The following is a 15732-nucleotide window of genomic DNA, read 5'->3' as shown; positions in this document are numbered from 1 at the left end:
CACTTTGCTCCTTTTCCCGTAATGTCCTAAAGCAATAAGCTCTCCCCATCCTGCCATCTGAATCGAATCTGGGATTTCTGGATCAAGGGATAGACCACCTCGTATCTAAAAGCAGAAGCAATGGGGTGTGGGGAGCACATACGACAAAGACAACTGTAATTTAAAGCTGACCTCTACCACCTATTACACTGACGTACTTGGGAAACATGCTATGGATCATTTTCATTCTCAATGTCACGAAGAAGAAACTATGGTAGCAGTTTCTTCAATATGTACTTAACACTGCAATTTCATGACTGTCACATATAGCACTCACAAAACAGCTCTATACAAGGGATGTTGCTGGCAGCAGAGACATACGGTACTGAAAAGCAAAGACTTAAGACCTGATAAAGTGATTCCTTCATTTTCGACACTGTTTCCCTTGTCAGTTGATCTCAAAGAAGAAACCTTTAAAAACCATTTCAGACTATAAGCACCATTCCTGAAGCTTTGCCAGAAGCCTTCTTGTGTCATTGCATTGCGTATCGAGAATTTTCAAATAAAATGAGCTCTGAAAGCTGCTTCTGTACCTACAGAAGGCAGCAACCCCCACTGTAATTGCTAGGTAGTGACTGTGAATGACAGGCTGCAGTTCTAAAAACCATCAGTACATATTTGCCTATATAGCCACAAAACAACATGAAATGTGTGAAGGCTATAAACTGCAGGAGGAAAGTGGTCTGTTTTGAGCCCTCTCCACTTGAAGAAGTGCTGCGTTTTACAGACACGCAGTGAGGGTTTGTTTCTTCAGGGGAAATACACCTTGCACTTCACATGCAAGCCCACCAAAACGTTGCCGAGAGCCACTCAATTTCCAATATTCCTCCTCCCTTTGGGGGACAGGCAGCTGCCTGCCTCTGCTCTCCTGCAGGTAGCTAGCTGGCTCCTGCTGGCACTGCAGCAGTAGGCCCTGTGGATTAACAAGCAGATGCAACTGAGGTCAAGACAGGCAGTGCTATTTCTACCTAAGAAATCCCTTCATCTTCACAGAAGGACTTTAACGATAGCAAACGGTAATAACATTGAAATGGCTTCTCAAATCTGCTGCTGATTTTGCACTTTTGAAAATTTTTTTTCAGTTCAATTTCAGAAATTTAACAGAGCTACCAAGAAAAGCACTAAGAACAAAAACCATCCACTCATCTGGCATAAACCTACACACAGAACCAAATAAAGCATCTTGGTCCTGCAGCTTTAATACTCTGCTGGTGTTAACAAATTAACTACATGTTCACTGGAAGTTATTTTTATGAAATGCTTTAAAAATCCAAGCAGAAGATAACGCATATTTCACAGCATTCGCTGACTCCAAGCTCCTCTTTAATACAAAGGAGACAACATTTGGCCATTACTGAAGGCACATATTGGCACCCATTATTTAAGCTTAACTTTTTATACATTTGGCCAGTAATCTGGGTAAAGTTTTATTTCATGCTTTCATTCCCCAGCCAGATGTTTGGAGAGAACATGTTAAACACTGTAAACAATCATCTAAAATCCTGACAGACCCAATGCAAGTCTCAGTTCTGCTCTTGCCAGCAGTGCACATGCAGTATTTTCCCTTTGGTTGGTTGGGTACCTGTCAGTTTCCACATCCTAGGCAAGACTGCCTTAAGGGTCAACTTCATATCCCATTAGCTGTCCTCAGCTATGCTAACTGCCTAGGGTCCCCATGTAGTCAGTAGAGAAAGACAGGAAACTCTATTCAATAAGGCATCTATCCCAATACAACATGAATGATATACGTGTGATGAGTTGCCCCCAGCTGCCTAGTGCTCTGGTGACTGCAGGGGAAATCAAGACACCCAGCACAGAACATGCAAGCAACCTTGGGAGACCTGAAGTTGGGCAAGCTTAATTTTCATAAGCAATGAGAAAAAAAATACCAATATGCAAAATCATGACTGGTAAGAGGAGCTTATTTCCTCACCATACAAGAACTGGGACAGGCAAGAAACCTAAAAACAAAAAGGGAAATATTTTCCTACACTGTTCTACTGTGAAACTCACTGCCATAGAACATTATGGAAGCAAAAGTATAAATGGGTTCAAGAGAACTAGATGGCGTCGTTGAGGAAAAAGACCTAAAGGTTACTGAAAACAAAATATGTGGCCACAATTCTGTATCACATAGGCTATCACCCACAAAATGCCAGATGCTGGAAGAAAAAAAAAAAACAAAACTAAAACCCCACCACTGCATACCTTCACTTATACTTTTTTTCCCTGAAACAGTCACTATTGACAGCAATTTGTAATGTCCATATGCAGCTGAACTCTGTTTAGTAGTCTTCTAATACTTACTTGCAACACTAGGTGGCAGGGAAAACAGCTAGCACATCTACGGCATTGAAAACCTTGAATGTAGTCTCACTTGGCAATAGTTAAGATTTGTGCGATGCAGCAATTTTGATTTCATACAACTGGATTTCCTTTGTATCCCTACGTAGCCTTGAGCAACATTTTTCAAGTAAAATACTGTGTTCAGAGACCCATATGCTAGTGGTGCCAGAACACAGGCTAATTCCTTCCCTGAGATACCTTGCCCTCTCATTTAAGAAACCATGGGACAACTGCAAAATGTTTCTTCCGCTCCAGAAACAGTTCAAATAAACACAAAAAGGAGTCAAAATCCTCATGGTCTCCACCTCTGTAGAGACACAGCACCATAACACTTACCCTATGCCTCTATTTTTCTAAAAAGTCACTTTATTATTTAAAATTTACATCACTTGTGTGCTTCTTGTGAAAATACTCTAAAGGGGCAATGACAAAACAAGTTCTGCAACTCAGGCAGTTGCAAAGCAGGCAAGCCAATGCATATTTTTGTTCAGGCCATACTGATCCTCCTGTCAGAATGCTCTTCCCCTTCTGCAAATGGGAAAAACTTCAGACTTGTAACATTTTGCTCAAGATGTCCCTCAAAACTTGAGAGGAGAAAGGTATGATTTTTCTTCATAAATGCAAACTCCAGGTTTCAAAACAAATTAAGTATATGTAAAGGACACCACCTCTGCACTGCAGCATAACTTGCTATTTTCCACATTACAGACATTGCCTAGAATGCTGCTGACATTAAAAGTGAAAGTCTGACATTTAACTCCTCCTTTGTTGACATAATTTAAAGAAAAATGCAGACAGTTATTGGCATGGTTGGTAATACTGTCCCTTTACAAGAGCAAAATCAGCACAGGATAGTCATTATTCTCATTCAGCTTTGTATCAGTTTCTCAGCTGTATAAAGAGATGCTGATGCCTTCTAGTACATCTTTTAAAAATCTGTGGGGAAAAAAAGCAAGGTCAGCACACTGCTTTTTATGCAGTGACACACAAGAAGGAAGGTCAAGTAATTAAAACAGACTAGAAGTTATACACAATGGAGTCACTGAAAGCGATCTTAACACAAACAAATCACAGAATGGCACTGAACTGGATTATGATTTTCACAATGTTTGATAACTGGAAAGTTTGTTTCACTTCTGGAAAAATAAGTTAATACAAAATTTAAAAAACACTCATGTGCAAGTCTTCGCTGCATAAAAGGAGGTACATTTTCATACTTCAAAATTGTTTAAAACATTTTTACATAATGAACAGAAATTATCTTTTATATAAACAAAGAGCACTTCATTGCCAACACCAGGTGTCAACTCCAAAACACAGAATTAGGAGAACAAGAGAGCCAGACAGTCTAACTCACTGCCATTTGTGTCAAAAAAAAATTACGCCACCCTTTTCTACAGCTCATCATGCTTGTATGTAAATTCCCTTGCAGATATAAACCCATCACTGTCTTCATCCTCTTTATCAAATATATCTTCAACCAAAGCATCATGCTGGGTGTCATTTACCACTGCTCCATGCTTTTCAAATTCTTTCTTCAAGTAAATTTTCACCTGTTAGACAAAAGGTGAGAGTTAATGTTTTTAGGTTTATGAAAGAATTGATTACTGTAGCCTAAGAGAGGGCCACTCTGTCCAGGATGGTAGTATTAGACAATAGATACCTTCCTCCCTATGCCACTGCCAGAATAATACTTGTCTGACTGATTCTGTAGCCCCGTTCCACAATGAAAGACTCTTTAGTCGTATAAGTGACAGTAAAACTAGCAAATCAGTTGCCATACCTTTATGGTATCTGACTGAAAAATGAGCCAGGAAAACCTGTCATCTGATGTCTATACAGTAAAGTATAAATAGCCAGGCAGAAGTTATTAGCTACCAACTGATCAGAGACCCAAACAGCTTTTTCACATCCTAGCACTTTGTAACCAGCCACCCCAGATATATACAGAAATCTGTCCACAACCTCAGCGTTTCCTGCTCTAATGGGAACTACATTAGAAATAAATCTTTATTAGACATCTCAAAATTTTGAGGGACAAAGACTCAATGTGGTTTTTAAACAGACTACTGGAACAGTTATTTACACTAAGCTAGTTACTAATGGTGAGCAGTGGTTTGAACATCAGATTATTTTTACTGAGTTTAAGGTTTAACTATTAAGATCCCAAGTGTTCTAAACTGCAGAGCCTTCTACAAGAATATCAATACCAACATACCCACCTGGTGAAGAGATATCACTTGTATAACAAGAACTGTAACAGCAGACTGTTAACAGCTAGATAAATGGGCTACGTTTCAGGTCTGTTTTATTCATTCCACATTGTGGTATTTGTTAGGGTCATTGCTTACATTTCTAATACACAGACATTGGACACACTGACAGTTTGCCTGATGTACAGTACAAAAGATTAGTCTTTTGGGTCTAGCAAACTGTACCAGCCCCAAATCAAAAAGAACTCAGTGGTTTATCCTAACTTCTCATGGATAACTTTGGCACATTGGAAAAGCAGAATAGTGAAAATAAGAGACAAACAGAAGGTGAATAATGCTGAATACATGTCCTTCAGACAGTGAATGCTATGAAACAGGACTGCCCTACAGCAGAATAATTTCTAAATCCAGTTTATTAGTAAAACCGTAACTGACTCAAAAGCCCTGAAGTCTGGTTTTACTTCTAAGTTGTTTTACTTCATCCAAGTCTCCCATAAGCATGGCACACAATGGGTCTCATGCCTACGCCTCAGCTTACTGAGGCAGCTTTGGCACCCCCAGTCCAGCAGTTCCACTGGGATCCAAGGCTCAACATGGTGCAGCATAGATGTGCATCCTTGGCTTAGTTTTACCAAGAAAAAAAAAAATAAAAAAAAATCAAAAAAATCTATTGTTAGGGTGTAAGAAAGTATGACAGCTGAAGCCACACAAGAAAGGCAAAGCACAGACAGGAGCTTAATTGTTGAGCCAGGAATAGTAGTTCAAGAGCATTCAGCAGGAAAGATACCAACACAAAAAGGCATAAAACACCACAGGCAAAAAAAACAGAGAATCGAAGGCAGCAACATTGAAAGTCATCTCCAGCGAAGAACAGAGACTCACCCGTCCCCACATGACTAACAGCCACCTGGCCAGCAATGGCTTCTTGGGAGTGTTACCATGAGTGATGAGGGTATCAGTTCAGTAGTTGTACTAACAACTCATTAGACCTAGTTACCCATACTGTACATTGCCCAATAAATAATTGCCTTAAGCACTCTTAAATAGTGTGTATTCTGCTTGCAGAATTGCTTTGTGCACAGTAGTAGCTAAAATCTAACTTGTGTTTAGATACTTCCCTAACAGGGTCAAGTTAAGCTTATCTTTCCCTTTCCACTATCCTACCTTGTTAGGTTTGTCCACAAGAAGTGTAACTCACTCACCTCTTGCTTGGACAGTTTCCAGTCATCATTAAGATCCATCTCTTGGAATGACTCATGAGACCTTGGTCCATTCCTAATTTCTAGAAGGTCAATGTTGAAAATCAGTGTGCTCTCAGGTGGAATTTTTCCTGCCCAAAACAGTAAACATGGAGAAAAGTTAAAAACTACATATTTCATGCCATACAAAAGCTGTATGCATCAGAGCAATGTTCCAGTAATCCTACTACTTTCAAAGCATTCTGCAATTTGAACTAACAAGGATAAATATCTGTAACAGTGATAACCAACTATTTCAGATGGTAGCCTGGACCCTGAGCACCCCTTACAGCACATATGCAATTTTAGATGCAACTAGTTTTGTTGGAGACTAGTACATGTTGGTATGAGCTCACATTCAGCCATCCTCATCAAAGGTTTACCAGACAACATTCTTGAATCTTTTTTCATGGCCAGAGCCAGATAAAAGTGGAAAATGGTGAAGGAGACTGTACAGCCAGCCAGGTGGCAGCTACCGCAAATTACAGCCAAGACTGATGGACAGGGTAGCAAGAAGGGAGAGTTCAGTCCTTCTGATACACCATAACCCCACCAGTCTCCAGATTCCTCTCTGCTGTCAACTGACACCTTGTACCTGCTATGCTGTCAGTGGAAAAACTCTTCTTGCAGAGAACGACAGAAGTGAAGCAATGCTGTCAGTATCCCATAGCTGCCTCTGGACTGCTGCACAAGGCACTGAGCTATTTCCAAACACACAGCAGAAACTATATAAACCTGCTCAAAAGGCACGTGTTGACATCATGCCATTTTTGATGCAGGTGAACAGACTGATAATTTCCTAATAGTGCCAGAAACCACCACGCCTCAAGAATTTCAGTTTATCAGGCATTGGCTTTTACAGCGATGCGATATGCCTTCATGCTGATGGCTGAAGCTACTGCCAAAGACATTTTAGCACATCACTTTGGTCCTTTATATATAGAGAGGTTGAACAGGACCAAATATATTTCTATATTGGATGGCAGCACCCCAGAAAAATACTCCTCTGCCTTGAGAAGATAAGGGGAAAAAAAACTAATCCACATCTACTATTTTGGAGCTATGGTGTTAAATACACCCTGAGCTGCAGCAACAAACAGGCTTGTAGATTTCTGGGATAAATAAATGTGCAGAAACTTCTAGAAATACAGGGCATGGTGACCTGCTTAGAGTTTGGAACACAGGTAATTTTTCTGAGTGTTACAGAAAAAGGCTTCTGACTCATCATTCAAGTCAGACAGCAAGCAAGGTGGGAGGCTAGTGAAATTATGTGCATTCAGAGGAAAGCATGAAGAAAATTGAATAATTCTGTCTTCAAGGGCATAATTTGAAAATAGAAAAATAATTATGTTCAAACACTTCAAAGTTTCCTTAAAGCAAGTCACTTCTTACAGCAGTTAGTGTTTACTTGTTCAACCTTCTTGCACTAAACACAGAGGTGAGGCTTGCAAATCTTTGAAGAACTGTAGTGCTTCACATATTAATCAAGGCAATTAGGCCTGTGATGACTATGTGAGCACTGCAGCACTTAATTATCTTTTTGTGGAAAAATTTACAGTTGTGCCCTGCATACAGTCAATTAACTGACCACCACAAGCTTCCTGTTCTCTACTAGAAATGTGATTTCTTCTAATACTATCTCTTGAAGCCCAAACTAAGGCGTCTAGAAAAATACATTTTAAAAGGATACTTTCAAGAAAAGAGGGTATGGAGTATGCTGTATGTGTAGAGTACTACTTAGCATGGAGTACTATTTAGTCTACATTCAGCCCTACTTGCCAGAAGATACAGACATGCAAACACTCATAATTCCTAAAACAGTCTCAGATTAATGGGAGAGGACAGTAGCAGGAAGGACTATATGCTCCAAGACATTTATCCTTTCTGCTTTGAAATGCTGCATTACTTTAGGTCATTTGTGATAACTGTTGTTATGACAAAAATATTCATAATAATTGCTCCAAAAAAGTTAACTAAAAAAAAACCCATAAAGCAGAAAAGTAACCTTCCTGCATCATTCAAGCTGTCACTCAGTTAACTTCAAATTCCAGATCTGGCCCTCCCATTAAAATAGAAATCTGGAATGTTTGAAAGAAAAAACCCCAAACACCATCAGTAGTAGTCAGGTTGAGAAAACACTACAAAGAATGCTTTTATCTGTCTGTACACCATTCAACACATTTGCATTAGGTGTCAACATGACTGCCCATGTACCTGCATATCTTACTGTGGATAACAGGGACCACCTCCCAAATCAAATATAACCAAAAGAGAGAAACAATTAAGTGTCCCTGTATGGAGAAATAAACAGTGACTTTTCAATCTATCAGCTTCAAACTGGTTGGGCGGCAGTACAGGGAGTTTCTTAGGGTCCTAAAAGAAACCTGCAAGCAAGAATGAGGCTTGCACATGCACATTCATGAAGTATTGCCACAAACACAGAAGCGACAGCCAAAAAGCCAACTGTTACCTAAGCAACCACTTCCAGCTTGACTGTAAAAAGAAGGGAGGGGGAAGAAAAAAAAAAAGCAGGGCACTGTTGAGCACAGCGCTAACAGAAAAGACAAGACACTCTGAACATACAGCACAGCAGCTACCATCAATTCCTGTTTTTTTCCTGCATTCACCACACAACCACTTAATGGTTATTTCTGCAGAAAAACAAATTTGTGAGAAAAGATCACCTGGCTCCATAAATTTTTCTTATTTAATGGAATCAGCCTGGAAAGCTTGCTAAACTCTTAGGCCAAGAATAACAGTAAAATACAGAGATTAAAAACAATTAATGTAAGGGAAGGACTTCAGGTGTTTTACCTTTCCCTTCTTTTCCATAAGCAAGGGCTGGTGGAATAGTTAGCTTCCGCTTCTCTCCCACACACATGTCCTTCAAACCTTTGTCCCAGCCTTTGATAGCTTCCCTTATGCCAAGTGTAAACCACATAGGTTGACCATTGTTATGCTTGTGACTGGAAAAGAACGGAATAAAACACTTAGTCTTTAGACAGCAAGTTCCGTAAGAGGCACGTGTAACAGATGGAATATGCTCACAGCATAGATATAGAATTAAAAAAACACCCCTATTTGGCACCTTGGCATTTCTTAAATGCAAGGCCTAGACTTTGGAAATCTTTAAAACTTATGTCTTGCATGACAAGGTTCCATTAGAAGCAGAAAGAAATAGAACAGCTATGTGGTGTGTTTATGACAACACTGAGCAACCTGTATCTCCACCTTCACTTCCCTGATCATCTATTTCCACCCTGAAACTGAACAGACTAGAAAGGCATTTCTACTTTAAAATCTACTATCAAGGCCATGCATATTTTTTGGTAAATTGCAAATCAAAAACCAGCTTGGTCATGATTACAATATACCTTATAACATGCTTAGAAGAATCAGCCACGTCTCTTCCAAAAAAGCCATTGGGAAAAACCCCAAACAACTACACAACAGACGGTATGGAAAACCAGAAACAAACACATGCAAACCATTCAAGTTTAAAATAGGCAGACAAGCCCCTTTCCCAATTTAACCAGGTGGTATACCAGGACTACCTTCACTCCACTGACAGAGGCAGAATTTTACAAGCTCTATTTACTAGTCATGCAGCAAAGGTGCTTAACAAGAAAACAGAGCACTTACAGAAGTTAGTCAGCAGCAAAAACTCAAGAGTGTCACTATAACTCCTTTTAGAGAGGCAGGTTAACTACAAGAGAAAATTAGCGAGATTTTAGTTTAAATCATCTGCAAGAGTACAAACATGCAAGACATTGGATTTAAAAAAAAAAAAAAAATCCACAAAAGTAGACTTCAGACATAGCCTACAGATACTTGAGCATTTTGCTGTCTCCCACTATTAACACCTCGTTGATGTTTTACAGGAAAGACAACATTAGCAAGTCGTTGCAGGCTCTCAGCAGGACTCCCTCGAATTTCTGGCTCTTCCTCCTACTTGCATTACTGTGGCTCTGGTATGTTGATTTGTCTGGTCGGGGGCAGGTGAAGAATATGCTGTTTCAGTAATGAAAAGCTGTCATTGTGCTGCCAGTAGTGGAAGGATATATATAATCTTTTTTTTTTAAATTAGAGGCAGGCTTCTCCCCTAGAAACCAGACAGAAATTCGTGCATAGCAGAAGACTTGTTAAACTGCTGAGATCACATACCCGTGTCCAAATCAGAAGAGGATGCGCAACATCCCCATCTTTTAACAAACGCCACATGGCTCTGCTTTTTACAGACTAACCAGAAAACAAAAGCTAAATAAGGTTTATTTTATAGCCTCGATCTGGAAAAAAGGAAAAGAGACAAGCTTTACTGTTGGCGTTCATCTTAAATAGCATTACGAGTCAGTGCTCCCTAAACTGTCAAAGTATAAAGGCAACCCAAACTTTCTGAAAATAGGTGGCAGTGGAACGGGTCCCACTGACACATTTGTGCAGCGTTATTTAAGTTATTTTAATTCAATAAAAAATAAAATCTAGGGCATGCTATGACCATGCATGAATTGCTTTTGTTTCCTTGCACACAGGTAAACGCAAGTTCTGGGCGTTTTGGGAAGAAGGGGCAATTGTAAAAATAAAATTAAAACCCGCCCGTCCTCAACAAAACACCCCTCACAGAGCTATCTCGCAGCTGGATTACGGGCCACTATGAGGGGTTCGGATTCAGGAAAGCACAGCCAGAAGAGATCACCCACACTGAAATACATAAAAAGATACACAGAGAACGATATATCGATTTCCCCTCGAAGGCGAGCCGCCCGGGGCGAGCTACTTACGTGGAGTGAAACATGGAGCCGTCCCTCTCCAAGTAGCCCTCGTAGTGAACCAGCATCATGTCCCCCCACTTAGTCCTCCTGTGGCAGAGGAACGGCTTCTGCAGCACCTCCACCTTCACGTCAGCCGCGGGGATCAGCGCCGCGGCCGCGCAGCCCAGCGCCGCGCCCAGCAGGGCGGCCCGCAGCAGCGCCGCCATCGCCGCCCCCACAGCCAGGGCCCCGCGGCGCCCACCTCACCGCCGCCGGGCCACCATCCCGCACCCCTCGCCTACGAGCCTAGCGGCGCGGCCCCCCGCGGCGGCGGCGGCGGGGGCAGCCAGAGCAGAGCAGAGCAGGGCAGGGCAGAGCAGAGCAGAGCAGAGCAGAGCCCAGCCCGCTGCGCGGCCCCGCTCGCCCGCCCAGCAGACGTGGCAACCGCCCTCACAGCTGGCAGACCCCGGACTCCGACGGTCCGGGCCAGGGGGCGCGACCTCTGATTGGCTCGCCTCAGAGCGAGCCCAGAAGAAGCAGCCGCCCATTGGGACACGCCCATGTCCGTCCTTCAGCATGCCCAATAGGCAGCAGAGCTCCGTGGGAGGGGCGCTGAGCGTGGGGGTGGGCGGGCCTCTGCGCTCCGGGAAGCGAACGTTAGCAAGAGGGGGAGCCCCGCGGAGCGCTCACACAATAGAGCCGGCTCCTGCCGGCCGCCGATTGGGCGGCGCTCTCACGGAAGGCGCATTTCGATTGGCTGCGGAAGGCCACCTGCTTTGGGCGCTCTGCGCCTGATCCCCCCCTCCTGTCTCCTGCCGATCACGTGGGTTGCGATTCCTAGAACCGCTTGCGCTTCCGTAGCGCTGCGGGGCCGTGCTTCGGGTGCCCGGCAGCGGCGCGGCCTGCGTTAGGAGCGTGGCGGCGGTGGGCAGGCTCGGCGGTGGGGGCCGGGCCGGGCAGGGCCGGGCCGGGCGGGCGGCGCCCCGCTATGGCCCTGGGTGCCGGCGGCGCGGCGGGGCGCGGGGGGCGGCGGCGGCGGCGGCGGGCGGCGTGACTCCGCCGGGAGGCGGCCGCGCTGCATGGGGGCGGGGGCCGGCCGCCATGGAGGGTGTGCTGTACAAGTGGACCAACTACCTGAGTGGTGAGTTGCTGCCAGTCCTCAGCCTCTGCGCGGAGCGGGCTTCCCTAGCGCGGCGGGTCCCATTATCTTCTTCTGTACAGAGATAGAGATACATATATGTATAGATATATGTGTATTCGCTGAGTCTGGGTCACGCTGCCCCCTGACCCCACCGTGCAGGGGACGGGCTCCGGCTCATCCTGGTTTTCCAGCTGTGCTGTCACACCTTGCCACCCGTCCAGCGCTGGAGGAGGCGTTTAACCCACTTGTGGGTGCCAGCGCTCGTCTGGGGTGTCCCTTGCCCTCCCTGGGGTTGTGGGTCGGAGTTTGGGATTATTTTGGGTGTGTTAGGTCCTACTCGCCAGCGAACTTCCCCGTTCCGTACGGCCCTGTGAAACTTTTACTGAGTTGCTTCGTGGAGTCAGGGGAATCCCGGGCCCGGGAGGAAGAGGTGTTGGCATTAAATGACACTTGGGGTAGTTGGATGAAAATGCATGCAAAAAAAAGAAGGAAAAAAAAAAAGGGGGGGGGGGGACGGGGACACAGGGACAGGGGACAAGGATGACTGTCCTGCTAGCGCTAGGCCCAGAATTTAATTTTTTGGTGTTCCTGTGCTGTGGGAGGTTTGACTTTCGTAGCAGACTGGGCTCAGCCGTGCGTGGCCAGGGTTTGCTCAGAGGAGATTAAAGGTGGTGGGGTCAGAAACTCTGCGGGGGTGGGGAGGGTCCGGTGCCACCCGTGTTCCCGGGGGGTGTTCCTGGGGGGTGACCACCGCCTGACACGTTGGAGTCAGGGGTGGCTTGTCATTTGGGGTGCGTGGATGGGGTCTTGCCTGGTGCAAACCTCTCCCTCGTTTGCTGAAACAATTTGGAAATATGATGGTCAGAGAAAAACAACCACGACCTTGACATTGCCAGGTGCAAGTTTTGCTGGGGAGTGCAGGCAGGAGGGCTGCCTTCCTGCTTGAATTTTTTTCAGAGAGGCTGGAACAGCTGCACCTCTCTGGTTACTTGGGAAAGTGTGGGAAATCAAAATTAAACAAAGAAAAAGCTGAAGCACAAGCAAGTAATGAATTCATGTGGCAGGGGGATGGGGGGGAGTGGTGCGTGAAGCTGGATTTATTTGTGTGCAGGAAGATTGCTGCGGCTTTTCCCCTTTAGGCGATAGGTGTTCCGAGAGGGGAATCAAAAATTGTCAGGTCTCAGTGAATAGGCATGGATTTTATTTATTATGTTTTTTTTAATTACTTGTGAATGCTCTTGGATTATGGAGTGTGTGGCAGTAGGAGTGGCCGTGCTTGGCTTTTGCATTTGCATACCAAAACTCGGGCAGTGTTCTTAGTCCTTTCCCCATAGTAAAAATATACATGGTTCAGTCAATCTAAAGTTTTCCGTGTTTGTTTTTCTTTGCATTGCTTAGATGCCAGGGTGTATTCGGAACCCGTGCGCTTGCTTTTGCGCCGTGAGATGTGGGGAGAGAGTGTCTGTGGGAACCAGTGTGTGTGTGTAGACAACTGACTGGCATTTGGCATTGTAGCATTTGTGCCTGAGTGTGCATGTGGTAGGATCAGACTTGTCTTCTGTTTTGATGGTAAGATGAAGACTAAGAACCAGAAATATTCCAGTTCCATCAAAATTAATAATTTTTTTTTTCTATCCACACTGATATGCACTTTCAACCAAATGACCCTTCATGAAGAAGGATGACACTTTGCAAACCTCGGTCTAAGTGAATGCAGACTGAAGGGATCTCTTTTCCTTGGATGTGTGAGATCTGCCCCAGCTGAAAATCAGATGACTTTTTGTTCTCAATAGAGAGAAAATCAGTGATGGAGAATTGAAGCATCTCTGATTTCTTTGCTGAAACTTGAGTCTGCTAGTAAGTGTGGTGGTCAAGGTCACTCCATGCCTTTTCTTAGGTTGTAGAAGGCCTGCCTGGTGTGTGTTTCCTAACAGTAAATTTGCTGTTCTGCAAGCTAACTAGGCTTACATGTGCTTTCTTTTGGCATACAATGAAGACTTCCTACCCTGAAGTTATAAATTTATGTGATGATGCAAAAAAAAAAAAAAAAAAAAAAAATCATGCTGGAATGTGGCATTTATGGTAGCAGTAGCACAGACAGGAAAGCCTCCTTTCGCAGATTAAGGGAAGCAAGAGGATTCATCCAGTCATCCGGAACAGTTTTTCTGTCAGTATTCTGCCACCAATATGCTTTTCCTCTTGCTCAAGGTTAACTGCTCTGGTGTTGCATAGTGTAAATGATGTACGCAAAAAGTAGGGAAAGTGTATGTCAGTCATCTCTGTATGTCGGTGTATGCCTGTGTTAGTAACACAGTGCTGATGGAAACATACACTGCAGGTATCTTGCACCCTTTCCTCCTCGTAATGAGGAACACACCTTTGCTTCACACAGAGGAGGTAAGGCATTCACCAAAGAACAAGCTTAAAACTAGAAAAGGAGAACTGCTTTCCCTTCTTGCTGTGAGAGGAGCTGATGGAGTTTGTTGGTAATCGAGCCTTTTCTGGGAATTTTGGTTTTATAATGTCTTCTGTCATCGCCATCATGAGAGGTCAATTCCGCATCAACCCATTTCCTCCTGGCCCTTGGGCAGGGAGCTAGATCTGTGTTGCAAATTGCATAGTTATTGACAGCAAGAACATTTCAGAAGTAGGAAACAAGTTTGGCTTTCTGCAGGCAAAGGTCAGAAAGCACAGCATGATTGCCAGCAACTGAAAGACAGATTAGCTTGCCTTACTGCTCAAACAAGTCATCTTGTTTTGTAATAAATGCTCTTGTTTGCTTTATATAGATTAGGATAAATTGAATTAGTGTTACTTTGTTTCTGCTTGGAGGTAGGGTTTTTCCTCTGGTGTGAAGTGTGCCGACTTTGGATCTGATACACATGCACACAGGTCTAGCTGATGACACTCTGTTTGGGATCTTGTGTTTGCAATAAGTGTGTCCTGAGATTGCTCTTGTCTATGCTCCTCCCACTAAACTGGTTAAAACCTTAAGGAGGCAGGGAACTTTTCAGGCAGAACTATCGCTGACATATAAAGTGTGATAGCACTTTTTCACTTGGGCAAATATGACGCCTCTGCAAACTTCAAATTCTTAATCCTCAAAACCCAGAGCTAGGTGACTTAAATCATGCAGGTGTGTATGTTGGCCTCAGCTGAGGCTACTGTGAAAGTGTGTAACTTGATTTGAAAAAATGTCTAGATTTCATCCTTTGCCAATACTCTCTATCTGATGTTAGCCTTACTTGGTAAAGGTTGTGGAGGCTAGGGATGGGCTTACAGCATGGATAAAGGGAGCATAACTCTTTTTTCAGTACTGCTTATTGTAGTAAGCAGTTGTGGTGATAAATGTGTCACCCTCTACCTTCCCTATAGCTCCTTGGTCTGTTGTCCTGCTGCTGCCTGTGGTCCTGGCTGAGCATAAAGCATTCTGGTGTGGACAGTGTCAAAGCCAGATCCTGGCTGCAGTGTTGTAGCATGACTGGTCTCAAACTGGGGGATGCTGCTTGCAGGGTAGAGAAAGGAGAGAGCAGAGGTGAACTGCACATGAAGGCTGATCTTTGCTCTTTGTAAACTGTCTCCCACAGGACTCTCTGGCTGAACTCAAGCTGCAATTTACACTCTTTGTTAAGCATACCTTCTGATTAATAAAAGAAATTTCTTTAGTCTTTGGAGACTGCCTCGTAAAAATCATCTGTGATTTTGATTTCTCACCAGGTTTATAGAATGAGTAAGCTATTGCTTACCCACAGGGAAACAGAACATGGATTTGGGAAATACCTTCCTTCAGTGGTGCGTGTGAGAGTTTGGTGCTTTCAAGTTGATTTTTTTTTCCTGTTGAAATTCAGTTCAGATCTTCAGTGTAGGCACGCCTTACCTGGGATCACTGGCCACAGGCAGGAATGCTGCTAACTCTGGAAGAGGTGGTATGTATCAGCTCTTGGCTTGGGGATCAAAGGCAGCTTCATCATTAGAAAGAAAAATGATGACTGCCTCCACTGACTTGC

At 43.8% G+C, this 15732-nt stretch overlaps 2 protein-coding genes across 3 annotated transcripts in view; one reads left to right on the top strand and one right to left on the bottom strand.

Annotated features, from left to right (window-relative positions):
- Window positions 1-3575: 3575 nt before the first annotated feature.
- On the bottom strand, window positions 3576-11059 carry FKBP14 (FKBP prolyl isomerase 14). The gene is made up of 4 exons (XM_049798512.1): window positions 10615-11059; window positions 8651-8802; window positions 5801-5928; window positions 3576-3938 (listed from the first exon to the last, which is right to left on the bottom strand). The coding sequence occupies exons 1-4, from the start codon at window positions 10809-10811 to the stop codon at window positions 3780-3782; spliced, it is 636 nt and encodes a 211-aa protein (XP_049654469.1). The 5' UTR covers window positions 10812-11059; the 3' UTR covers window positions 3576-3779.
- A 268-nt stretch (window positions 11060-11327) lies between these two features.
- The window catches only part of PLEKHA8 (pleckstrin homology domain containing A8), a 34214-nt gene continuing 29809 nt past the window's right edge, over window positions 11328-15732 (top strand). The window contains exon 1 of one of the 2 annotated variants that reach the window (XM_049798384.1): window positions 11328-11407. Coding sequence is in view for 1 of the 2 variants with exons in the window: in XM_049798383.1 (XP_049654340.1) it covers window positions 11686-11725 (40 nt within the window). In the remaining variant the exon portion in view is untranslated. Of the gene's footprint in view, window positions 11408-11629; window positions 11726-15732 lie in introns of those variants that run through there. The other variant, XM_049798383.1, reaches the window with a different exon arrangement.

This window comes from Accipiter gentilis, chromosome 4, assembly GCF_929443795.1.
Source record: "Accipiter gentilis chromosome 4, bAccGen1.1, whole genome shotgun sequence".
NCBI classification, from domain to species: Eukaryota; Metazoa; Chordata; class Aves; order Accipitriformes; family Accipitridae; genus Astur; species Astur gentilis.
Note: the sequence above shows the minus strand (reverse complement) of the source record. Positions and strands in the feature narration are given on the sequence as shown.

Coding starts and splice junctions, on each gene's coding strand:
- FKBP14 (XM_049798512.1), bottom strand. CDS start 10,811: ATGGCGGCGCTGCTGCGGGCCGCCCTGCTGGGCGCGGCGCTGGGCTGC. Junction 8,803..10,614: donor GGCTCCATGTTTCACTCCAC/GTAAGTAGCTCG, acceptor GTTCTTTTCCAG/TCACAAGCATAACAATGGTC. Junction 3,939..5,800: donor GGAAACTGTCCAAGCAAGAG/GTGAGTGAGTTA, acceptor TTTGTCTAACAG/GTGAAAATTTACTTGAAGAA.